This window comes from Zootoca vivipara, chromosome 10 (genome assembly GCF_963506605.1).
Source record: "Zootoca vivipara chromosome 10, rZooViv1.1, whole genome shotgun sequence".
In the NCBI taxonomy this organism is placed as follows: domain Eukaryota; kingdom Metazoa; phylum Chordata; class Lepidosauria; order Squamata; family Lacertidae; genus Zootoca; species Zootoca vivipara.
Window position 1 is genome coordinate 49,305,385 of NC_083285.1, and position 25,917 is coordinate 49,331,301.

General features: G+C 44.2%; 1 protein-coding gene across 2 annotated transcripts in view; it reads left to right on the forward strand.

The window, feature by feature from the left end:
* The first annotated feature begins 11,980 nt into the window (after positions 1-11,980).
* The window catches only part of PAH (phenylalanine hydroxylase), a 35,925-nt gene continuing 21,988 nt past the window's right edge, over positions 11,981-25,917 (forward strand). Inside the window, exons 1-3 of one of the 2 annotated variants that reach the window (XM_060279903.1) lie at positions 11,981-12,028; positions 18,944-19,051; positions 25,675-25,858. In XM_060279903.1, coding sequence (XP_060135886.1) covers positions 12,026-12,028; positions 18,944-19,051; positions 25,675-25,858 — 295 coding nt within the window. In that variant the 5' untranslated portion in view covers positions 11,981-12,025. Of the gene's footprint in view, positions 12,029-15,579; positions 15,735-18,943; positions 19,052-25,674; positions 25,859-25,917 lie in introns of those variants that run through there. The other variant, XM_035127988.2, reaches the window with a different exon arrangement.

Sequence of the window (25,917 nt, forward strand, 5' to 3'; positions counted from 1 at the left end):
CCTTTTGACTTGGTTGCGCCACCTTTGCAGACTGGTTCTGCTGGTTCTCTGAAACATTAAGCTCATATACACCATCCTTTAGTGTGCCTTGAACATAAACTTCATCATGCTTAGTCACAATACATTGTCCTTTTTCAAATGTAATTTTAAAACCTTTCCTGTCCAAACTGGACACGCTGAGTAAGTTGCAATTAAGCTTTGGTGCAAACTTAACTTCAGTTATCTTAGTATTAATTGTTTCATGATCTACGTTGAATTTCAAATTCACAGTTCCTGAACCAATTGCCTTTACAATGTTGCCATCAGCAATCTCAATTTCAGAGGTTTCATCCCCATTAATCTCATTAAAATACTCCTTTTCATAACAGAAATGAGAACTCGCTCCACTGTCAAGAATCCACTTATTGCGCTTATTTTCACAATCCTGGACAGCTAAACTCCTCTCCTGCATCAACATGGTTTGCTCATGACTCCCCTTCTTAACACCTTGTGGTTTTGAGGGGTGGGATTCAACTTTATCCCCATTTTGACTCTTGCAGTTCCTTGCTATGTGGTTTTTCCCATTGCATTTAAAACAAATTATTTCTCTAGATGTCTGTCTGGACTTTCCAAAATGCTTGGATGCATAGCTGCTATCCTTCCTCCTTGGATTCCTTTCTTGAGAATCAAGGCTATCTCTGCATTCCTCTCTTAAATGGTTGATAAGCTCATTAAAAGTTAAATCCTTTGTGTGATCCATTATACTTTTAAATGGAGCAAACGTAGGTCCCAATGATGCAAGCATAAACGTTACTTTAGTCACATCATCAAAGGCTCTGGGAGTAAGGGCAATTCTTTGAACAATCTCAGAAAAATTCTTAAAATGCTCTGTAAACTCTTCTCTAGAATTCATCTTCAACTTGAGTAACTTATCCAACAAGTATCTATAGGAACTCTCTGTAGATTGTGCATAAATGCGTTCAATGTCCTCTAGGATCTTAGATGCATCATCTTCAAAATTTATCATTGATAGATGCTCATTCCTCAAACTGCTCAAAATTATGTGCTTGGCTTCATCATTTTTAATACTCCAAGCTTCTATCTTAGCTAAAGCTTCTGCATCGGTTCCTGTAGGCTTTTCTTCCTTAATGGCCTGCAGAACACGCCTAGCAGCAAGATAAACTAAAACGCGCTGCTTCCACTGCACAAAATTATTGTCATCCAGCAGCATAAAACTTGGTCTTGCCTCACTATCAAAACTGGAGCTTGCCATCTTAAAACTTCAAAAATTTCCAAAATTCAAAAATCTTTCAAAAATCAAATTCAAAATCTCAAAAATATCTTCACTACCTCTGAGCTTTCTCAGTGCTGTAAACTCTGAGGGAGGGGAGGGGTAGTTAATCCCCCAAGCACACTGCAGAACAAAGAGACCATGTGCTCAACCAGGAAATCCTAACTGGAAAAATCCTACAGAGTTCAAAATCACAATCCAAATCAATCCTTCAAAAATACACAAAATACGCAACTCTGGGCCGCAATAACCCTTTGTGGGAATGTTCAGGAATGTGGATGAGGAGATATTGTTTAATATATCCTATCCCCGCTTGCGCTAGCAAGCACAAAACTTTAGCAGAGTAAAACATTCCCCTTTTGCAAAATACACAGCAGAAGAACGTTTGCGCAGGCTTGATTTAAGCCACTAAAATAAAGTGTATTTTCCTGGTATTTCCCCTTTTTCCCTCTTAAAAGAAAAGACACAACACAATGCTCTTAAAAGTATAAAAGATGTTTACTTACAAGCATCTCGAGGTACAGCACACTCAAGAGGTAGACTTGCTTAGTTAAAAGGTAATATATACATTGTGAAGTTCACTTATAAGAAGTGAGACTCCATCTCATCTCTCTCTCTAGGCTGGAGGCCTTGAGGGAGAGACTCACTAAGATGTGTGTAGTCCAAGAGGTCTGGTCCAAGAGAGGGAAAATGGCTGTTTCCTTCAGGATTTATCTGCCACTTCCTCAACTCATTTGCATGTGAAGGAAGAGGAAACTACGCTTAGTCATATCCTCCTCCTCAGTCCTCCAAGTGGACTATCTAGGGATTGTTGTGACTTGACTGCACTTAACCCTTTGCATCCCACACTTACAACGCACCTGTCTTGCCCAGAATGGTCATCTCTGATTGAGAAGGTGTTTCAAGCCCAGCTTTTCATGGCAGGGACAGCTAGAGGTTTAAGGCAACCTGGGCCATGTGATGTTTGATTGGTGAAGGCCCCATGAAACTCTTTCTATCCTCAACCACCCAGCCACCCACCTGCCTTCTTACTTAGTCCAGGCCAGCTGTGTGTGTGTGTGTGGCACTGGCTGTTAGCTTCTTTCTTTTCCATAGTCTGAAAACTAGGAACTCAGCCCTGGTAGAACTCAACAGGGAGGAGAATAGTGCCTGTCCTTGCCCCCCCCCATGCTCCGTTCTAAATCATAGTTGCGGCGCCCCCTGTGCCGCTCAGTGCCCAGTGTGACCGAACCAGTTGTGCTCCCCTAAATCCGCCTCTGAGAACCACTGCCAATAAGTGTAGACAATACTGAGTGAGATGGATCAGCAGTTTAACTCAAAATGGTAGCTTTCTGGGTTCCTAGACTATCATCATCCTTGGCCCATTGGCCATGCTAGTTGAGAGGAGCTGGAATCCAATAACAGCTGGGGAGCTTCAGGTTTCTGCCCCTGCCACAAATGAAAGTGTCTAAAAAAGGGCAAGAAACAGCAAGCCATTGGTACATGGGACCCAGTAGGTCCATGCCTCCCCTGCATGACCATAACGGAGGCAGGTCTACCCAGGGATGTTTTGTTCCTGGAGAAAATGCAACATTAGTTTTATCAGCCAGGTGAGGTTTCTAAACTTCTACATTGCTCCGGATCTCTTGTAGGCTTTGCTTAATGATACATTTTAATGATACACCTTCACCTTCTCTCTCTCTCTCTCTCTCTCTCTCTCTCTCTCTCTCTCTCTCTCTCTCTCTCTCTCTCTCTCACACACACACACACACACACACACACACACACACAGAGCTTATGAATTAGTTTTGTTATCAGGCTTTCTTCTCAAATTACTGATCGGAGTAAAATAGCTATTGAAGTGAAGAGTTATAGGTACCAAATGTGATTTCTCTCTCTCACACAGCCTCCTTTCACTAGATCTGCACCTGCAGTTAAGAGTCCTCAATTTCCCCATAATAATAAATATTCCTTTTCTGCTCCCCTTCAAGAAACTCCCGTCATTATTTTGCCCTTGTTTTCTGGTTGTGAACTGCAGGCAGCCACAGGCCCGGGGTCTTTTGACGTTCCTCCCACTCCCCTCTCCATTTTTCTTTTTAAAAACTTTCCTCTGCTTAAAAAAAACCAATATTGCTTTAAAGCTTTCCCCGGCGTGCGCGATGATAAAATGCCCGTCCTTTGGAGAAGCATAACGAAAGTCATTAATTCTACCTAGTTCTTCAAAAGACCCAATACATTTGGAACTTTTTTTGGGGGGGGAAGGAGGGTCCGATTTGTTACACTCTGTTTTGTTACAGTAGGCAAGCTAGCTTAGGGTCTTAGGCACATGTCTCTGCCTCCCCCTCCCCAAACCTTCCATCTCTAAGAGCGAAAATAAAGTAAAAGGTCTTTCATAGTAAACAAAAAAACAAAACAAAAAACCAGCTTATTCTCGGCATAGAAGACATGAATAGCTGGGAGGGCGGGGGAAAGAGGAGGAGGGGGCACCCTTACAATTTCCATCTCCTCTCTCTCTCTCTGCTGGGTATAGCATTCAAGATCAGTCCAGTATTCAAGAATCAGTCCATTTTTTGCTCAGCAAGAGAGTTTAGAAAAGAAGCGTGGGGTCTATTCAGGGATCTTTCCCCCCTTCACAATTGTGGGGCTTTATGAACCCTATCTTCCATGCCTTGTCAGGGTATTTGCTGGAGCCCAATTAGCGCTTTGTGCTGCAAAGGGTCTTTTGCTGAATCTTTGAGGAGGCAGGAAAAAAAGGAGGAGGAGGAGGAGAAAGAGGAGGCGGAGGGGGTGGGGTGGGGAGGACTCTGCTCAAGTCTCCCTCTTATTTTGACGATTTCAGTCATTACTCCGTGTAATAATTAATATGACAACTGGACGCTGAAGTTTGTATAGAAACACCTCGGCAACAGCAGAGAGAGGGAGCGTGCAGTGGGTGGTAACAAGCTAAGGATCACACTGTCCAGGCGCAGGGAGAGAGAGAGAGGGAGAAAAGAAGGAATGCAAAGAAAAGAAAGGAGAAGGAATAATAAAGATAAATAAATAGTTGGCACAACCCGCAGGAAGATAAAGCGAGCTGGAGAGAGAAAAGGAGTTTGAAAAGGGAGAAGGGGGAGGGAAAGGGGGAGAGCACAGAGAAGTTAACTTAAAAAACGGTTTTCTGACTATAACTCTGGATCCTGAAATGTTGTGAATTAAGGGGAAAGAGGGGGAAATTGTTTGAGATTTCCTCCAAAATGGGAAGAGACGCGGAACTTCTGCAGAAAGCTTCCTTCGTGGCAAGGAATGCCCAAACAAACAAACAAACCACACACCAGTAATTCTAAATGGGAGTATTGCGTTTGTTTTTTCTGATTCAAAGTTTCCCTTCAGGGCTGAAACTCCGTCTTTTGGGGGGGGCGCGGCGGAAGGAGGGGAGGCGATCTTTCGAGGAAACGATGGCCAGTCGGACCTCCCGCCTCCCTCCCTCCCTCCCTCCCTCCCCACCAACACACACACAAACACGGGACTTCAGCGAGGTCAGTATTTCACTCTTTCCGAGTTTTCACTTTCCAAATCGGATGACCGTGACATTGACCTCCGTCCGGCCACGATGGACAATCACCCCCCCCCGTGGCCCAGCCCTAAATCAATCGTCGCCGTTGTTTTCGAGACTCTTTTTATTAATTTACCATGATTCTTTTTTAAAAAAATTAATTGAAAAGAACGTAGTTACGATGCTCCCCCCCAGCCATTAAGGGCATAATAAATAATTAGGGAGCCTTAAGCATATTAGCTACAGCTCATGCTAATCAGCGGCCTCGGGTCTCAAACTAACCCGAAGTGACAGGTTTGTTGCATTTAACAGGAGGAGAGCGAGATAGAGATATTCAAAGCTCCCATCCCTCACTCTTTTTTGCAACATATGAGTTGAGAAGTGGGGTGAACACGCTGCAGAGAGCCGTTTGCAAACGTCGACTTCTGGATCAAACCGCATTCCTCGGCTGCTGCCACTATCGCAACTCTAAATTGAACAGCCGTTTCGAGACTGCGTCGCAGATGCAGCCCACGTCTTGGAACATGGGTGGAATATTTTTTTGGGGGGTGTTGTCTCTGAAAACTCGCCCCTCCCCTTTCTACTCCCCCCCCCCGAGGAACCTTCCCCGCGCAAAGGACGCCGGGATCAGGTCGGGGGGCAGTTTGCCGACTTGGCTGAGGTCAGTCGTGTGTCCCCATTGTGCGGCCACGTGTCCCGCGTCCATCAGCTGCCAAGGCGGCGAGGCTCCTTGCTGCACTGACGGCGATGGGAGCTCGGCCCGAGGAATCAAGTCGAAGGATTCCCAGCCAGGTTTGCTAGGGAAATCGGATGGTTGGGCGTGCAGATCCACTGGGCAAAAAGCACATTATCTGTCCAGTATTCACAGACTCTAAGAAGCAGACTTTCCCCTCTATTCAGACGTGTGCAATTTCCTGTGGACCAATAAGTCAAATATAATAGTAAATCAAGTTGTGCCCATGCATCGTCCGCAGCTGTGTTGCTTGCTTCCCTTCAATGCAGGCAAAGTGTGACTTGCACTGTGATGCTGCAATATTAGTCTAAATAGGATAAATTGATCTGCAGAGTTTGGGAGCTTTCTTCCTTGCCTTGCACCTGGTACGCAAGGGTGCTGGTTCCTTAAATGTCTCCATCCCGAGGTTCAAAGCTCACCCTCTCTATTAGCATTGGCAGGCTTTTTCCAGATCAGACTTCCTTAAAAGTTAGGAACAGGTGAGAAACTGAAGAGGTTTGGGCTCCCAGCCACCATCAGCCTCAACATGTGTGGGCAATGGTCAAGGAAGATGGGAATTGTAGATCTAACTATATTGAGATGGTCACAGGTTCCTCTCCTTTGGTTTTGGAACATGGGAAGTTGTTTTATACCATGTCTGACCAGTATTGCCAACAGCTTTCCAGAGTTTTGGGCATGGTTGCATTGCAGAGGGTTGGACTTGAGGTAGCCTTAGGGAACCTCCCCACTCTATGATTCTATGGTTTTCTGTGATTCCCTGTCCTACCTGGAGGCACAGGGCGATTGAGCCTGATCTGGGACCTTTTGCACATGCAGCATGTGGTCTATCACTGGGGTGGAGTCAAGGAAGGACGGACTTGGCAACTTGTATAAATCTACGCACAGTCTGGGGACAGTTGATAAAACAGTGATTTTTTCCCTCCTTGATAGTACCAGAACCTGGAATCATCTAATAAAAGTGAATTCCAGGATACACACAGCAAGAAGTACTTATTCACACAATGCACAGTTAAACAGTGTAATTTGGTTGTCCAATTTGGGGGTAATGGCCCAGTTTAGATGGCTTTAAAATGGGAGTAGAGAACTTCATGCTATGAGTACTGGTCAGGGTGGCTGTGTGCGATCTCCACGGTTAGAGGCAAGATAGGGCAGGATCAAATGCACTTGTTCCATTAGTGCACAGATTTACTGTTTCTCAATGGAACTCCCCCCTTCCTTCCCCAATGTGTGCCCCCTGCCCCCTGCTCTGGAGAACATGGGAGTGCATGGGAGGAAGGGTGTGTGTGACATTGTGTTGTGCAAGCTGAAATCTTTGTGCTGACGGAACATCCACGTATGCTTTTTTTGAATGCAGCCCATACCTGTGAACACCAGTCACTGGCAGACATTGGGGTGGAGGCCCTCATTGTGTGTTTCCCATAGGCTTCTGACTAGTCTCTGTGAGCAAGAGCAGGGGCGGTTTTAGGGTAGCGCGACTGGTGCTGTCCTGCAGGGGGGCCAAAACAATGCTGTAGAACACAGCACAAGAGGCAGGGGGCACAAAATTTTAGTGTTGTACTGACAAAATCTGAGAGCCCAAAGGCTTTTGAATAGCCTTCTGGGGGCCATATGGCAGTGACGGATGGGGCCAGAGTCAACAAATGTGGATCCTGACTTCATGCACCAGGCTGCTTTTTGCATCCCTTTCTACTCCCCACACAGGCAAGTGTTCAAGGACACAGTAGGGGTGTGGCCTAGGAAATAGGTGTGTCCTGAGGACAGGTAGATGGTTCCCCATCCTTGAGGTTCTCAATCCCTGCCTTGATCTGGCCTTTATGTTTGAAAGGAGGAGGAGAGGAAGGAGTGGAGCCCTGCATTCCCTTCCAAATCCCCAAGAATTAAGCATCAAGAAAGGGGGCCTCCTGCCATGATCATAGAATTGTAGATGCTTCTTGTTGGATCACCATCAGCGTAACACCAGTTTCCGGGGAACAGTGGGAGAGGACTGCCATGTTCATGTCCTGCTTGAGGGCTCCCCGAAGCACCTGCTTGGTCACTGTGGGAAGCAAATGAGAGGCTGGATAAGCCTTTGGTCCGGTCCTGCAGGGCTCTTTAAATGTTCTTAGGAGAAGCTATAGAGAAAATAGCCATGCTGGGAAATAGCCTGCCTGCTGGTGACAAACTGTCCATGTCAGCTTGGTCATATCAGGTGGCCTATGACATTAGTGAAGAAACACTGATATTCCCATAGGCTGTAAGCCGGCACACAGCAGACTACTGATACATCTATATACAAGTTTGAGGCTTCTATTTCTTAGTTAAGGTGAGGCAGGAAAATAGAAAAGCAACTCTCCCTCATGTCAGATTTTAAACTTCCTTACTGACATTCTCAGCACAGGTGGCCGTTGGCAGTGACACCACAGCTTTCGATTAAAAAATGTAAAATGAGTTGGTCTGTTTTTGATCTGGCCTTGTTACTATCTCCTGAGCTGCAATTTGATCTGCAGCAGTTAGCAGGTGATAAGATTTAGCTCCCATGCCCAGGAAATAGCCACCTACTGTAAAACTCTGTTAAACAGGCAGACTGTTGATTAAAAAATTGTGTCTACTTGGCAACACCAGCCAATGCTGGTCTTACAAGGGAGGTGAAGTAGACGGCACTCAGGATCCTGTCTTGGATGGCTCTCAACAAAACAAAAACAAACAAACAGATAAATAAGGAACCTATACTGGCAATGCTGACTCAGAAACTCTGCACATACACTAAGCAAAAGAATGAAAAATCACTACCCCCTTCTTTCTCTCCCCTACAACCTCACAATGTCTGTGAGAGCAGAGTGTCACACCGAATGTAACTGACCTGTAATAAAGGACCCCATAAATTGAAAACAGAGACGTTGTATGTACGCTTGTTAACTATGAAAACCCTTTAATAAAAACAACTAAAAAACCAAAACAAAGAACTTTCTATTCACTTTACTGAAAGGACTTGAGTTGCAACTAATTTCTGATCAAATGCTTTCATAGGAGAAAATGGAGTCAAGTGTGCTTCTGGTCATTTGGGGAGAAAAGGGGGAACATGGAAGTTTGCATGGGAGGCTGATGGGAAAGAGTAGGTGGAGAAACCTCCAAGCTTCTCATACTGTCCTTTAACCTGTGCTGGACTGATACTCTGGGTTGCTGACCACTTTCCGTATTTCCTTGGGAAACAAGACATCTTTGTTCATCTCTTTTGCTAAGAAGCATGGCTCTTTGTACCTACCTCTGCCTAAGTTAGAACTAAGACCTTTCCTATCGAGCATGCGTTTTCTTTAAATTTTGCTTTCTTATTTGCCTGACTCAGAGTCTCAGTGTGGAAATATCATTGCCCGCCCACCAACACTGCATGCAAGGTTTTTTGTTTAAATAATCCTGATACAGCTTCAGTCATGAGTACATTGGAGTGGTGTCATAGCCCGGTGGTAGAGCACATGCTTAGCAGGCAAAAACCTCTTCAATCTAATCCCTAGCATCTTAATGGAGGACTGAGAAAGACGTTTGCTACTAGCATAAACAGTACTAACTTGATGGACGAATGGTCTGGATCAGTTTAAGGCAGTTTCCTGTGTCCCTAGTTGTGTGTCAATGAGGATGTGCAACCAAATGCACCTTCTGCTGATACGGTAGTGTGGTGCAGATTGACTCCGATCCACATGTGGGTGCATGCTCCCTCTCCTTCCCAACATTTGCCCCGTTGCAAACGCCCCATTGTGAACACTTAACCGCTTTGTCCAAAAATGTCAACAGTGTGCGTTAGCGGCCCCCCCTTTTTTATCCTGCAGAAGTGGAAGAGGTTCATTTAAAAAAAGGTTGCTCATTTTGGCTCAGTGTTTTATAATGTGATTATACTCCTTTGAACAAAAGTTTGGCGAAGTGGTAAAAAGAAGGCAAAATCGTTTGTGCGTCGACCAAAATTCCTGGGGAGTGGCAACACTTGGAGGTTGCTAGGAAACAGTATCTCCGCTTACTGACTCAATTAACTGGAGTGAAACGAGGGGCAGGTGCCGATTCAGGTGCACAGGAGATGGGGTTCTTTGCAGAAACTGCCTTACCTTAATTAAGTTCGACCTACCCTTTCTCCCTTTTACTGATGTGCGTTAAGAAGCAAAGGGCGACCGGGGGGGGGGGAACGGGGACGGGGACGAGGACGGACAGAAACAGGAAGTCCATAATCTCATGTGGAAAGATCACCACCTACTGGCCAGTGATCATATTTGGAAGTGGAACACAAACTGTCTCCCGTCACAGGCTTTAAGCCATGGGTAGGCAAACTAAGGCCCGGGGGCCGGATCCAGCCCAATCGCCTTCTGAATCCGGCCCGCGGACAGTCTGGGAATCAGCGTGTTTTTACATGTGTAGAATGTGTGCTTTTATTTAAAATGCATCTCTGGGTTATTTGCAGGGCATAGGAATTCGTTCATATTTCCCCCCCCAAAAAATATTGTCCGGCACCCCACAAGGTCTGAGGGACAGTGGACCGGCCCCCTGCTGAAAAAGTTTGCCAACTCCTGCTCTAAGCCCACTATCTCACTCTCAAATTGCATGTTACATGGGAGATCAGTGTTTCCATGGGCTTCCTGATTTGGAAGTTGGGGGGTGGAGGAGACACAATATTTTCTCTGGTGGGAAGCAATAACAGTTGGGGATGAAGGATCAATCTCTGCCTCACCCCAAAAGTGTTCTCAGCCCTACAGAGCATCCGTCACAGATGGAAGAAGTGCATGGATGTCGCAATTAACCCATCACAACTTGAAAGGTTTCTGAGGATGCTTCCAGCTGGGTGGTTATTGTGGAGTTGGTGTGCCTCTTGCACCCAAGTTTTTTGTGCTGCCTGCCCATACAGTGTCGTGTATGTCATAAAAATGCCAACCCATCTACCTCTCCCCCCAATTTAATCTAGCTTTATTCTTTCCATGGAAAACCTGATAAGTTTGAGATACCAGTTACCATTAAGCCTTTTGATATGTGAATGACCCAACAGCAGCATTAAGTCCCTGTCTTTCAAACAGCCACCTAAAACATATATGGGCTGTTGGCCACAGGAACATTCAACTGAGGGCAGGCTCTAGGGCTGGAAGGTTCTGTCAGTTTTGGTTCTCCCAGTTTCTCCTTTTCCCAATCTTACATTCAGCCCTCCACATTTTGCGACAATTTGCAATTAAATAAAAATAAAAATCCAAACCCTCATGAAAATGTACCAGCGTTTTAGTGAGAATTTCTCCCAATAAACATTTTTATATGCGGTTTTAACTAATGTACAATTTTTGCAAGCACTTTCCCCTAATGCAATGCAGTTTTGTATGTTATTTTCACCAATATCTTCATTTTTATGCACACTTTCCCAAATATATACATGTAAGCGTTGGTTGGAGAACTGCATGGCAAAATTCAGATAAGTGTGAATTTTGAAGGATAGCTGTGTTTAGATTTGCATATTCCCCCCCCCCCGAAACGCAAATTTGAAAAATTCAGCTTTAAATGCAAACTGAATTGACTTTCTCCTCTATCTCCAATTGGAGCCAATGTTAAGTGAAGCCAGAGCCAAACATAGGCGGAATTTGCAGTATAAAGCTCCCTCTCTCTCTGTGTTAACTGCCCTACTTTCTCCCTCCCTCCCTCTCAACAGAATCCACTGTAAGGTTAGGCTTACCCACATGATGATGATGATGATGACGACGGCGATGGAGTCAGGCATGGTACTAATGGCCTCCCAAGTGTGCACACCATCATTGAATCTTCTAATGCTGATGCTGATGCTCTTAAGGGAGAAACAGGGGTGGCTTGGTCAGGGGCTCCACTGCCAGGAGCCCACCCCAAGGGTCCTTCCTGAAGGCAGACCTAGGGAGCATCTTCAGTGATGGTGTCAGGGGGCTCTACCTATTCATCTGGATCTTCAGTCATCAGGAGGTCTCAGTCCTCAATGGAGAATTTATTTATAGAGTTACACCAAGTCAGACCAGTGGTCCATCTAGCTTAGTTCTGCCTGCACTGACTGGCAGCAGCTCTCTTGGCTTTCAGACAGGAATCTCTCCCAGCCCTACTTGGAATTGAACGTAGGACCTTCTGTATGTAAAGCAGATGCTCTACCACTGAGTTAGGACTGGGAGCCCATGGCATTTCTTCAAAATAAAATCATTCAGTGTGAGCAATGGTTTAAAAAAATGTTGCTTGTCATAACATGTAGGGCCTATTTTGTACTGTGGCTGTTCTACATGGACCTCATTCAATATGGTGACTAATATGTTTTGGAGTTTGTGCTTGTAGATGATAAAAAAGGATGAAACTTTCACGGGGCAGACTTTCCCCACAGGAGAGTTAATGCTTGATGTGCTAACAGTTCTGTTTACACTGCTGGCAACGTCGCTGAAAGCCAGTCCCCCTGCTGCTGCCAATCAGAGCCTCTCACAAAGTGAATGCCTTGTGTGCCTATTGCATCAGGTTGTCTAACATCAGCCATAAAATTTCTGGGGGGAAAGGGAGTGTTTGAACCAGTATGGTGAGTAGCTAAAATGTTTTGCTTGCTTGATATCTTGCTTCATCCTAAAGGGTCTGGGAAGGTTACACATTATTTAATGTTTCAAAACTTTTTTGAAAAAAGAAAAAAACGAAAAGAAATTGAAATTTCCTTTTAAAGAAGGCACACGTCCAAGCTAGTTATTGCCCTCTAGGGCAATTGACCTTTGCAGCAGAGTTCATTCTGAAGGGTAGTGCAGGAGTTGGCTCCCTGCTCCGGGCAGTGGAGTAACCCACAAGTGTGGGATGCAGTTCCACTAAACCATCACAAATGTGTCTCGTTTACTGTGGGTTTCAAACAGGCCTTAAAGACCCACCTCTTTACCACAGCCTTTAGTAACTAGTTTGATCTGAGATTCAGAACACTCCAATTTTTGCCTGGTTTTGATCATTTCAATTCTGGATTTGTGTTGGTCCTCTTGGCTTCCAATAACATCTGGAAATAGTGTTTTGAATGTATTAAATTCATTTGTTGGTGCTTCATATGGTCTTGAATTGTATTTCATTGTACGTTTGATATGCAGTTAATAATACGCTCTGTAAATAATTTAATTTTTCTTGAAAAACAAAATGCAAGTTTATTCAATACTACCAATAAAAAAAAGCCCAAACCCTCACTGGTGTTCTTCCTGGGAGGGTGGGGTGTGTGTGATCTCCCAGAAGTCAGCACTGGCCCTCCCATTAGGCAGAGTGAGGCATTGCCTTTGGAGTGTTATGTAAGGGCAGCAAATGGTTAGTTATTTAATTTATTATTGTGGATTTTGTACTCTCAGGGAAAGGCACTTGCATGCCTAGGCGATGGCGTCCCCTGCCCAACGGACTGTCAAAATAATGAGACATGGCAAGTTCAAATTTGGGCCAGGCCACAACTTTTCTTATATATATATAATTTCTGTAGTTTTACATAATGCAGCAAAAATAACCGTTCCAAAAAATAAAAAGAGGTTCTTTCAAACCTTCAGACCTCCTTCCCTCTCTCCATGAATTCCATTTCTAAATGTTATTCCTGCATCTTTTACTGTAATCCGTCTATTACATAATCATGGTAACCAAAGTTCGTGTTACTTTACATGTGTCGTTGTGTTCCTGCCAATGATTTCAGCTGTCCACAGTGGTCTTTCAAATATATTAAAAAGTTACTCCAGTCTTTTAAAAATACTTGGTCTTCCTGGTTTCTGATTTTTGCTGTCAGTCTCGCCATTTCTGCGTATTCCATCAGCTTGGTCTGCCACTCTTCTCTGGCCGGTACTTCTCCTTCTTTCCATCTCTGGGCCAGAAGCATCCTTGCTGCCATCGTTGCATACATAAACAGCCGTTTATTTTGGTAGACAATTTTATTGACTACAGATGTAAGAGGTTTGGCATAGACATTGTGTAGACCACATCCCTTCTGGCCCACTTGCTGGAAATATTTAATATGGGGTCAGCCGGAAGAGAGGGAGTTCTTGACCTACATCAAAGAGTAGCTCCCCCTCTAGGTTGCACTTGGGGAGTGCTGTGGTCCTAGGCCCTACCTGGGCATCCCGACAGAAGCATCTCCCCTGGATCCCTTTAATAGGATACGCCATTTTCAGGAGAGGCAGGCAGAGGCTACAACCTCCCCTCTGTCCAAGACTACGCCTACCCAATGCCCAAACTGCCAAAGTTGTGATGATTGCTAGGAGGATGGTGAAAATCAGATGGGAGGAGCCAGTTAGCCATACGGGAATATTCCAGCCTGGTCCTGAATATGGCGACCGACAAGGTCCATAGCAAGGCTGTTCAATGCAACCCACATCTGAAAAACCGAGAGGGCGGATGTGTGATCAAGCGACAGTGGCTGCCAAGGCCAGCCATGGGCCCTCTTTAAATCCCTTGGGAGCAGACCCGAAAAAAGCCAACAGGCCCAGCTGGGTCTGGCCCCAAGCCTGCTCGTGATTGGCCAGTTGTGAAAGCAGGCTGAATCCACTTCTTGGGCAGCAAGCTCATTCCAGGAACATCCTTTGCTGCCTAGGAAGTGGGATGGAAGGCGGGGGCCTCCAACACTGGAATCACGGAGGGCAGGAGGAGCACCTTCCTGCAACATAAAGGGGTGAGTGGGTTTGTGGAACTTTCTGCCTCAGGCGTCAAAATGATTTGGTCAGCCTGGGGTGCTCTGTGCCTTGAATTGAGGGAGGGAGTATTTATTTATTTAACAAAAAAATATTTACTGCTCGAAGGAAAGAGAAAACTTTCAGCAGCAGGCCATTTGCTATTCCATCGGAGGCAGAAAAATATCCTGGCTCAGCCCTCTGTTCCAGGGTTGGTGACAACAGAGCCCGGCTGTCCTTCACTCTCACTTCTGTGAATGCAGGGAATTGGGCATACAAACCCCCCAGCCACACACCCCATGCCTTGAAGCAAATCTGTGCCTCCCTCTACATGCGACTGAGATGATAAAAGTCCTTGGAGGCAGTTCACAGAGAGTGCTCTGCGGGGGGAGGATGAAGCAGAAGGAGAGGCTGCAATTCCCTTAGACTTTAATACCTTGCCTCTTCAATCCAGTAGGGTCTGCAGAGTGGTTTACATCACAGGTGAGCACCGCAGACGACAAATGCCAGGACAGGGAAAAAATAAAAATAAAACCAGAAATAAAAAGTTTTAGTAATTTATTTATTTATTTATTTGCTAAAAGGGCTCAGCTGGCACCAAAAGGAATCCAGTGGTAGGGGCACCACTATGAAAATGTCAGGCTGGCATCAACCTCTGGCATCTACTGGTAGCTCCTGGGGCCTGAGCCCTCCATTAAAATACTTCTTCTGACCCAAGACTAAAAGCAGTGCTGTGGATGGGTAAGATTAGTGATCATTTTAAGATCCCACAATATTTCACATGGGTTTCAGACAGGACTCACTCCCAGGAATATCTAGAGACGCCAAGGATTGAACCAATGACTTTCTGCATGCAAAGTAGATGAGTTTTGGCCTTCCCACTAAATACATTGCCCTTAGTGGTTTTTTATTTAAAATGCCCTTTTCTGCCTCCTTAAGTTGCCTTTCCCTTAAACATTTGTTAAACAGATGCAACCCATTAAAACTCCCGTTAGACACAACAGTCCTATATCTACATGGGCAACCTCTGTCCACAGCGATACAAAATTATAATGAGGCAACAGATGAGAGAACTATGTCACTTTCCCGCCAGTCTTCCTTACACAGGCAAATAAGTTAAGCATAGATGGGAGCATTGCATGTTGTCAGATGCTGAAATTCTGTTATTGTTTTCTCCTCACATGGGTGGCAAAAGAAGAAGCTTTTCAGAGCTGGAATTTAAACACAGCAGACAGTACGAAACCGCATGAGAAGACTCTTGATTCTTTCCATCCGTCCACACAGAAGCCACATGGCAAAGCTAAAAGGTGTTCCAGCTTTGTGGCTTTCGTTGGACGTGGGTAAACAGTGTGTGCCTCTTGAGCCTGAAGGAGGTGGCGCAGGGGGTGGTGGTGCAGAGCGCCCCGCCTACCCCAGAGAAGGGAAGGATCAAAGGAAGAGGGCTGACCCTTCAATTATAAACTAAACGTGAAATATCTGTGCACATTATACTCGGACGTTCCTGCAAACACAGTAAGGTCACCCATCTTTCCTCCCTGTAAGAAACTTCCTGATCACTAGTGCTGGAGGGTGGAAATGGATAATAAATTCTTTAACCATATGAACGGAGATCCCTCTCAGGTAAGTCCATTATAATAAGCACTTTACTAGTTTCTGATTTTAGGACTGGCCACTTTCCGACCAGCTTCAATATGACTTCAACAATGGCTTGACCTTTGCAGAAATTCACAGGCAACAGCCTTTTTCTCTGTCCGGTGCTTTACCTGCTAATTTTCGCCTATGAAACTCTGGTTAAATGCAGAGTTCCAGAAGCTGGTTGGAAAGTTGGAAGCGCTGCCCAGTTCTGTGGACTTTAATGGGACTGGGGAGCAGAGCTCATGAGCACAGCACTTCCCCATTCCAAATATGCAGTGCCACAGGTTCTTGGTATTAGTAGTCTGAATTGGTAGAGGCGGTGCTTTTTCCCCCTGGGGGTAGGTACGCAGGGGTACGCATATCCCTAAACATTTTGTGAATCTAAGTTCAAGGGCAGTATTTCAATATGAGTAGGAAAATGAGAGTACCCCTAAACATTTTTCTAAAGAAAAAAAAGCACTGGGTGGAGGAGTTATATACTTTGGGACTGCAGTGGAAAGATTTGGGTGAACACATAATGTGTGGGTGCAGTTATGCAGCAGGGTAATTTTAGACTCTAGACTTCTTGGTCTTAAGGGTTCTTCACCCCTTTGGGTTGTATTACATCACTTTAAAATGTGCTTAGTCTGCCTTGTTTTTTTTTAGGATCCTCGTGCTCCTTCAGTTGAGTGGGGGTCCTGGATTTCTGCCTCAAAATCTTGCCCTGATAGCACCACTGTGTGGTTGCTACCCATATATAGGTGCATATATAGGTGAAATGCTTATGCACTAGTGTTTAAAGATGCAATTTGTGCTTGTGTATGACATCCATGTCATACATTTGCTGTGAGCAAATGTAGGCGTAGGATCAATTATTTCCTGCAGGAGTCCAGATGTCTATAGCTGACTGTAGTCCATACACTTGTTCCTGTGGAGCTGGCCAAAGTTAGCCAGTCTCACAGAATTATTTTAGTAAATAGCTTCAATGAGGAAAGAATTAATTCACTATAATAGTTAGAAGGAATAGTAGAAGGAAGGGGTGGGTGAAATTCTCCTGAGTAATTTTGTTGTTGTTGTTTAGTCGTTTAGTCGTATCCGACTCTTCGTGACCCCATGGACCAGAGCATGCCAGGCACTCCTGTCTTGCACTGCCTCCCGCAGTTTGGTCAGACTCATGTTGGTAGCTTCAAGAACACTGTCCAACCATCTCGTCCTCTGTCGTCCCCTTCTCCTCTTTCCCAACATGAGGGTCTTTTGCAGGGAGTCTTCTCTTCTCACGAGGTGGCCAAAGTATTGGAGCCTCAGCTTCAGGATCTGTCCTCTGAATTCCCTAGGCATTTTCCTTGAGGAGGAATACCCTCAAAATTGCTCATACTTTAGATATCAAGCCTGGGAGGAGCTGATTCTATTATACTGCTCCAAATCAGCTGAATCTGTAATTTTGTCATGGAATGAAGGTGCAGCAGAATGAGGTGGTATCACCTCAGACTGCAGGTGGGTGACAAATTTCTGGACTGCTCCAAAAATAATAGTAATAATCATAATATATATTTTTAAACTTTTTGCCTCTCAGTTGGCAAGACAAGCTAGCACATTCCTAATGCGTTAGTTGCCATCTTAGTTGTGTGCAGTTTTTTGTTTTTTTTAACAATGGGAAGACTTCAAAAATGGTACCCCCAGCCTGCAGTCCAGGTCTGAAGGCCGGGAGGGGGAGACTATGGAGACATCATGAGAGCCACATACAAGCAAAGTAAATAATATTCAGTTATTATCTGTTGTGACACCCCCACCCCGGCAACAAAATCAAGTGCTCTAGAGTCACAAAAGTCAGAATTCAAATCAAGGTGTTTCTTTTCCTACTTACATGCCAGATTTTGCATGTAAGCCGGGTTCCACAAACACACTCGCCAGGTTTCCAATGGTGACCATATCCTTTAATCTGGCAACTGCCTGCCCCAGTGCTTGCCTTGGCCTAATGCCTGCTGGATGCACTTGAAAGCAGCGAGACTTCTGAAGGTCAGTGAGGCTAGAGGGATGAGTCCTGGGTGCAGAACCCTGTCCTGGATGTGGAACTTTGGATAAAAGCTGGATGCTCTTCCCTTCAGTCATACCTGTTGAAGCAGTGAGTCGTCCCTGGTTCTAAGCTGTCCTGGAGCTCAGCATGACATTGGTTAAGACCATTCCCCTTCCCTAAGTCAGGAGGGAGTAGGTCAGGTTTGTTTGAGACTATCATGCCAAGCCAACATTGGGGGACTTCTGAATATAAATTTGTAATACAGTACATATAAATTTGCCCTGAGTAGTTTCTGTTCTTCAAACATTTTCAATGTCCAAACAGACTTCTACAGGTGAAGTTCTCTTTTGTTTAAAAAGGCAAAGGGACCCCTGACCATTAGGTCCAGTCGTGACTGACTCTGGGGTTGTGGGGCTCATCTCGCATTATTGGCCGAGGGAGCCGGCGTACAGCTTCCAGGTCATGTGGCCAGCATGACAAAGCCGCTTCTGGCGAACTAGAGCAGCACACGGAAATGCCATTTACCTTCCTGCTTGGAGCGGTACCTATTTATCTACTTGCACTTTGACGTGCTTTTGAACTGCTAGGTTGGCAGGAGCTGGGACCGAGCAACGGAAGCTCACCCTGTCGCAGGGATTCAAACCACCGACCTTCAGATCAGCAAGCCCTAGGCTCTCTGGTTTAACTCACAGCACCACCTGCGTCCCCCTCTCTTTTGTTTAGCTGTGGCCTATTTTGAGGAGCAGCTTCCCTCGCCCTCGTGGACTAAATTGATGTGCTGAAGTTAAAAGCATCTTCTGAGTGATGGATTCCTGGCTCTTCTAGGGATAAAATTAACTGGTGTTTTGTTTTGTTTTTTTAAAATCAAATCCTCATGGGTTGCTTAGATTTGCAAACAACACTATCATGGATCTATTCAAGATTTTCCTCATAAAATTGTGCAACCTACCAGCAGTCTTTGGATCTCTTTGTCTTCACCATTTCCTCATTAGCAAGATTGTTCGTAGTGAATGGCTTTTATTAGCTTCTTGTGCCAAGACACAAGAAACCCCTGCCTCCAAGATTTCTTGACCACACAGCAGACTTTCCAGAATGTAGACTTTGGCCCAGATGGTTTGAGTTTGTCCCATTTTTTTCTCTCTTGTAACACATGTTTATGAGAAAAGACTTATGGTCAACATTTGTGTTATGTATCATGCAGGAATCCAGCTACATTGAAGAAAGCAAGGCCCAGAACGATGCAATCTCCTTGATTTTCTCCCTCAAAGAAGAAGTTGGAGCTTTGGCTAAAGTGCTACGCATATTTGAGGTATGTGCTTTGCTAAGCCTGCATGGCAAGAGAAACACGACTGAAATTTCAGAACCAACATCTGGCTGTCAAAACTGCAATCCTGATGCATTATCCTTAGCTGCTGAGTCCAGCGCTACTGCAACACCACCTCTGCAACCCACACCCCATGTATTCATTGCATGCATGTTAAAAACCTCTGGGGAAAGCTCTTGCATTATGCCATCATATCATTCTTCATTTCCCCACTCCCAATTTATATCATTGGCTGAGAAAAGTGGAATGCCGTGACGTCACCACAGCACAAGGCAAATTCTTCTAGATATTGCAGATGCTGGAACTAGATGCAAAGCTGCTGTTTTTAGTAACAGCCATGCCCTTGCTGCCATGTCCATGGGTCCCGTCCATTTCCCATCTCTTTGGGAAGAAAGGAACTTCTTCAATATGGGGCGTATTTCCAAGTACAGAGGATCATGTATAAAACTTTGCTGATATCGAATTTGTATGTGTTTTAAAAAAAACCATGCAGGTGACAGCAGAATCATAGAATTAGAGAGTTGGAAGGGACCCGAGGGGTCATCTTGTCCAACCCCCTATCAATGGAGGAATCAATGACTTCATTATCCTTGTGTTGCTGGAGACAATTTCTAGTATTTAATTGTTATTTATTTGAGTAAACACAGACCTAACACCACACTTACACCAGAGGAATTGGCAGTGACTGACCACTACAGCAATCACAGGGTTGCGGTGGATAGCTTGATAAAAAGGTTACTCCTGTGGGAGGCAACTTATTTCTTTTTTTTTTTAAGGAGTCAAATTTCATGTTAGAGATCATCAGAAAATAAAACTGCCAATACTATAATGCTTTCGTACATTGAATGACCGCCCTTGGGATACTGCATACAGTTCTGGCACATGTGGTGGGAGTGTCCCCAAATAATTTTTCTTGGGGGAAGCACTATTTATGGAAGTCAGATTGTTCACAAAACAGAGGGCGTTATCGAGCCTTTATTAACAGCTCTTTTTGAATTGCTGGTAACGTGACACAGGGCAGTCTCTAGGCGACTTACAATCAAGTTTTAAAATAGACAAAATTGTTTTAAAACGTACAAAAATCACCATCAAAATTGAACACACAAGGCATAAAAGCATAAAACCAGCCTACGCAGGGGCAGGCGAGGAGGAAAAGACCTATCAACAACCCAGAGAGAGCACTAACAAAGCCTTGGCACAGCTGGATCATATTTCATCTGATGCTTAAGAGAAGAGGAAAGTATTAACCTGATGCCAAAAAGATGCCAATGCTGGCGAGCCAGGCATGACTCACTGGGGTGAGCATCTCATGTTAAAAGCCCAGCCTCTGTGGTTTCATTTGTTTCCTTTAAAGAACATCGAGTCTCCTCTTAAAAGCAGCTCATTTGAGAAGAACAGTTCTGAAAAGAGAAACTGTTGTGTAATAAACTACTGGCAACTTGTTTTGTGTCTGGGGGGAAATTAAATTACCTAGCAAGTGAAAGGGAAATATGGAGGGGAAATACAAGTAGAAAAAGTTATATGTCCCAAGACCACTTCTGTTTGTTAACCCAGGGAAAAAAATCAGGATTACCCAGAAGAATGGGAACCATAAATCCCTATCTAGCAAAGTAAAAGTTTGTGTGTGTAATAATTCCAGAACTGGTTCCCCCACAGTTGATGCAGCTTACTCAGAACTCACCTGTCCATCAAGCATCCCAGAAAGAAGATGCAGTTGGTTCTGAGTTGAAAAACTGAATTTTTGCCAGCTCCTTTAGTGCTAGGCAATGAGCAATTGCCCAAACTGCATTGGGGAACCTCCAGATGTTAATTGAACTACAACTCCCATCCACTCCAGCAAGCTTGACCAATGGTCAGGGATGATGGGAGTTGTAGTTCAGCAGCATCTGGAGGACCAAAGGTTCCCCACACCTGCTATATGCGATGGGCAAAATGTACGTATAGAGTCGTCAGATATGTAACTCTTAACAAAGATTTCTCTGCCGTCTCTCCCTTCTGCTGAGCAAACAGAACTTTAAAACAGTTATCTTTCTCAGTATTTTGGATGTGCTTATAAAAAGCAATATTTACTTTGGTCAGTGAAACTATCCTAGCTACCTTGAAAGAGTCACGTCTGCACATTTGGCAACCGAGTGGATGGTCACATCATTTTCGGAGGGGAGTGGTGTTTGTGTATTGATGCAACTGGAATAGCCATTTGCTGCAGGAGATCTGTTCAGCCCAGATAAAAATTAACCCATCCATTACTCTGATGAGGGGAATGCGGGAATAAACTCATTGTTAAAAGTGATGCATTTTCATCAGGGATGGAAACAGATGGGTGGAGTACCTATTGCTAAAAATTCAGTTATGGAATTGTGTAGGGCCTCAGGTGCTATAAGTAAATGGGGAGGAACCAATGGTTTTGAGGGCAGTCTTTTCGTTGTCTTCAGTAGAAGATGAATGTGTTTTATAATTGCAAAAGAGCCATAGCTCATAGGCAGAGCATCTGCTCTACATGCAGAAGGTCCCAGGTACAATTCCTGGCATCTCCAGGTAGGGCTGGGAATGATCCCTGCCTGAATCTCTGGAGAGCTGCTGTCAGTCAGTGCTGAGCTACATGGACCAATGTTCAGCATGAGGCAGTTTCCTATGCTCTTATGAGGTGGCAAAAGGTTCAAACAACGGTGCTTAATATCACTATCATTAAGGACACAGAGACAACTCTGCTCAGCACTACACTTGGTTACCATTCCTTGAGAAAACCTTGAAGAGGTTTACCATGATGGATGTGAAAGAAGACATTTTAATAGCGAAGGAGCTACAGATGGGTTTTATAGCTCGTCCCCTTCCATTTCACTAGCTGGGAATCAGGGTCATTCCAGACGAGAGAAAGTGTTGACTCAGGAAATTCACCCACTTTCCAGAGCATCCTGGAAACAGATGTTGGTGCTAATATAATGTTGGGGGGGGGAGAGAGCTTTGTTCATTGACATATTGTTGTACAGGGTATGGGAGGGGACAATTCTCAACTTCATGTCTGTTTTACTTTAGCTGGTGAACATAGATTCAGGGTGCTTCTAGACTCTCAGTATTTCCAAGTTGGATTCAATAACATGCTAGCAAATTTGAGTTCAGTTAAAGCTGATAATGGAGCACTTGCACAACTTGCTCCTCTCTCCCCATCATTCTCTCCCCCCCCCCCCCACAATAAAGAAAAGGTTAGGGAAATGCACTGGGAAGAAGTATGGGGTAACAATTGCTTGATGCAATATTGTATAACTTCCCCATAAACAAATGAGAATGGATTCTCTGTAAATAGTCGACATTGTCTAACCACCCTGAAAATGTGCAAACAAATTGGGATGAATGCTCCATAAATAGGTCACCTAGGCTTTTTAAAGAAAAAAATAGGTAAAAATAGTGCAGTGGTTCAACAGGCCTGTATGACTCCTTCTGCTTCTTTTACTTGGTTTACAGAATAATGCATCCAAAGAACCCTGGAGTAAACACTATAAACACTATTTTATAATGGAAAACACTCTCTTTTATTTTATAATGGAAAACACTCTCTTTTATTTTATAATTGTAAGCACTTTGAAATGAATTTATATACAATTAGTTGCAAGTTTCGCAGTAGGCACTAGGTGGAGTATGAGTACTGAAATGCTATTAGGATTTCAAAAATTTATCTAGCTCTAAACAGCTATAAATATTTTGAATTAAACCAATTACTAGTAACAGAAAGATCACGTTTATTTGTTTGTTTATTAAATTTATATACTACCCTTCATCATAAAATCTCAGGATGGCTCACAGAATAACCACAGAATTATAACAACCCTGCGGATTTAATTGAATGTTACTAAATGTTGTTAAGGAAGCCCCAAAACCATTTTTGTAGCTCAGTTCTGTACATGTCTACTTGGAATTAATTCCAGTGTGTTCAGTGGGACTCATGAGTGAGTACTGCATTACATCCTTAGACTGCAATCCTGTACACACTTAACTTGGAGTTAGTGCACTTACCTTGGAGTAACTGCCACTGAAGTTGATGGGGTTTATATCTGCATAAGAAGTATGGGGTTGCCCAGTGAATCTTTGAGCGAACCTCAAAGGGCTTATCACACTTAGCTTTTGCCCCATGCTTTCTAGGCACAAGACTGTGCTTTAAAGTACCATGTTCTAGTGATATTATTATTATTAGCCCTGGCACTTTCCCTTCGAAAACCCACTCTTTAATTCTGAATCAGAACAAACAAATTCAGGTTTTCCACGAATTGCTTTTTGCTCTGATTCACTGGCAAAGATCGGGTTTCTGCAGGGAAATGTCCACCCATGCTCAGACACTTTCTAGGACCTGTGCCTAGAAGAAACACAGCACAAAAGAAAATCTGGATGAGCCCAAAGCAACACATAATGGATACAGACCAGCAAATTAGTTGTGACTACGGCCACATTTATGCCCTACATTTAAATGACTATGATACCACTTTGAAGAGTCATGGCTTCCCGCAAAGAATTCTGAGAGTTGTAGTTTGCTAAAGTTGTTAAGAGTTGATAGGGGACTCTGGTGGTGCAATTTTCAGAGTGGTTTTGACATTCTGTCCCTCATCACAGGGAAATCTGGGAATTGTAGCTATGGGAAGGGGAAGAGAGTGTTGTTCTCCCAACAACTCTCAGCACCCTTTGCAACCTCCTCCTTGTGTGGCCTTGTGGCTTTTAGAACAGTAATAGGCACTCCTTTAATCTCTCTATTTCCACAGCTTCAGCCATCTGTCCCTTCCTGGCGCCCTGCAGTCATTCATTCTGCTCTGCAGCGAGTCCAGGGACTCTCACATAAGAAGGGTCAAAAAGAGTTTCATTCTGCCCTCTACTTTGGCCTCCTTGGTGATGGGTGCTGAAACTTTACTCTGGCACCAAACCCTAAGTGGTGGAGATGCTGTAACATTTCTGGCTGCTGTGGCTCTTAAGATGCGATACAACTGAGTGCGATGCTCCATAGCCCTTTTGCAGTGAAGACAAATACATCTCCGATATAAAGCCTTAATATCAAAGATGATCCAAGGAAGGTTCCTTTCTGAGAGCAGGCTGTGACTTTTTGAGCCTGGTCTCAATCATAATCAATCTTGCTGGGAGTAATTTTAAGTTTTCCTACTGCTGGAGCCCTCTAATGATTTGCGAGCGCCTAATTAAATAGCAAACACAAAGCATTGTCTGTGTGTGATACAGACCTTTAGAGAACTAAAACAACTTGACCTCGGGGACCAGCCTAGTTAAATGCATTATTTGCATGGAGACCAGCTCAATTAGGAGAACATCTTTCCTGAGCTGCAGGATTTGAATGCACTTCTGACCTTTTCAACTTATTGTGTTGGTATCTGGTCAAACAATTTAAGTTCATCTGCTAAGAACTCAGAGAAAGGCACATACAGCAATGCTCATGGCAAGCGATGGTGGGGAGCCACTTCAGAGGTCTGCTCTTGAATTTATTTAAGGTTAAAGTACCAAAAAAAAACACACCCCAGCATTTATCATGACTATTCTTGGAGGTGACTGTTTTCTATAATGACCATAGCAGTGTTTTCAACACAGACCAAGCAGTCCTCTTTCTTTTAACAAAGAAAGAAAAGAATTTGTGCTTCTGGCATGCGGTGAGGATACCGGTCCATTTAATTGCTTACAATAGTCACTTGATAGAAAGAAGAAGTTGCTCAGGTGGCCAGCTAGGCATTACCGAAAAAGAGGATTTGCATGACAACAAGGAGAGAATGGGCATAAAAGTTGCATATGGTAATTTAGGCAAACATATCCTCCAACATTTCCAAAAATGAAAATAAGGGTGTCCTATCCATATCCAGTCCATCGCTTTGAATCATAGAGTTGGAAGGGACCCAAGGGTCATCTAGTCCAACCCCCTGCAATGCAGGAATATCAGCTAAAGCATCCATGACAAATGACCATCCAACCACTGTTTTAAAACTTCCAAGGAAGGAGAGTCCGCCACCTCTTGTCGGAGTCTGTTCCACTGCTGAACAGCTCTTGCTGTCAGAAAACTTTCCTGAATGTTTAGCTGGAATCTCTTTTCTTGCAACTTGAAGCCATTGGTTCGGGTCCTACCCTCCAGAGCAGGAGAAAACAAGGATGGTCCCTCCTCCATGTGATAGCCCTTAAGATATTTGAAGATGGCTATCATATCTCCTCTCAGTCTCCTCTTTTCCAGGCTAAACATACCCAGCTTTTTCAACCATTCCTCATAAGGCTTAGGTTCCAGACCCTTGATCATCTTAGTTGCCCTCCTCTGCACACATTCCAGCTTGTCAACAACCTTCTTAAATTGCGGTGCCCAGAACTGGACATGGTATTCCTGGTGGTGTGGTATCTGACCACGGCAGAATAGAGTGGTACTATTACTTTCGTTGATGAAAATAGGATTCATATTTAGAAAATATGATGCATATTGCCATAGTGGGGAAGACACCAGGGGACTTGTGTGCCTGCTCAGTCTTCATAAACATAGTTTGATTTTTTTTTAATGCACCGTGAACTACCCAGTGACCCCAGCCACTTTCTAGGCCACCAGCCAAAATCGTGCTTCATTCTTCACTGTGTTACCATCTTTGTTCCAGGAGAAGGGGATAAACCTGATCCACATTGAATCCAGACCTTCCCGGCTGAACAAAGATGAGTACGAATTTTTCATCAATCTGGAAAGCAAGAACATCCCAGCTCTTGAGGGAATCATCCATACACTGAGAGACGACATTGGAGCAAATGTCCACGAGCTTTCGCGTGAAAAGAGGAAGGATGCTGGTAAGGAGATATTGTTCAGAATAACAACATTCCTTCCCTACAGCAAAGATGTTAACTGC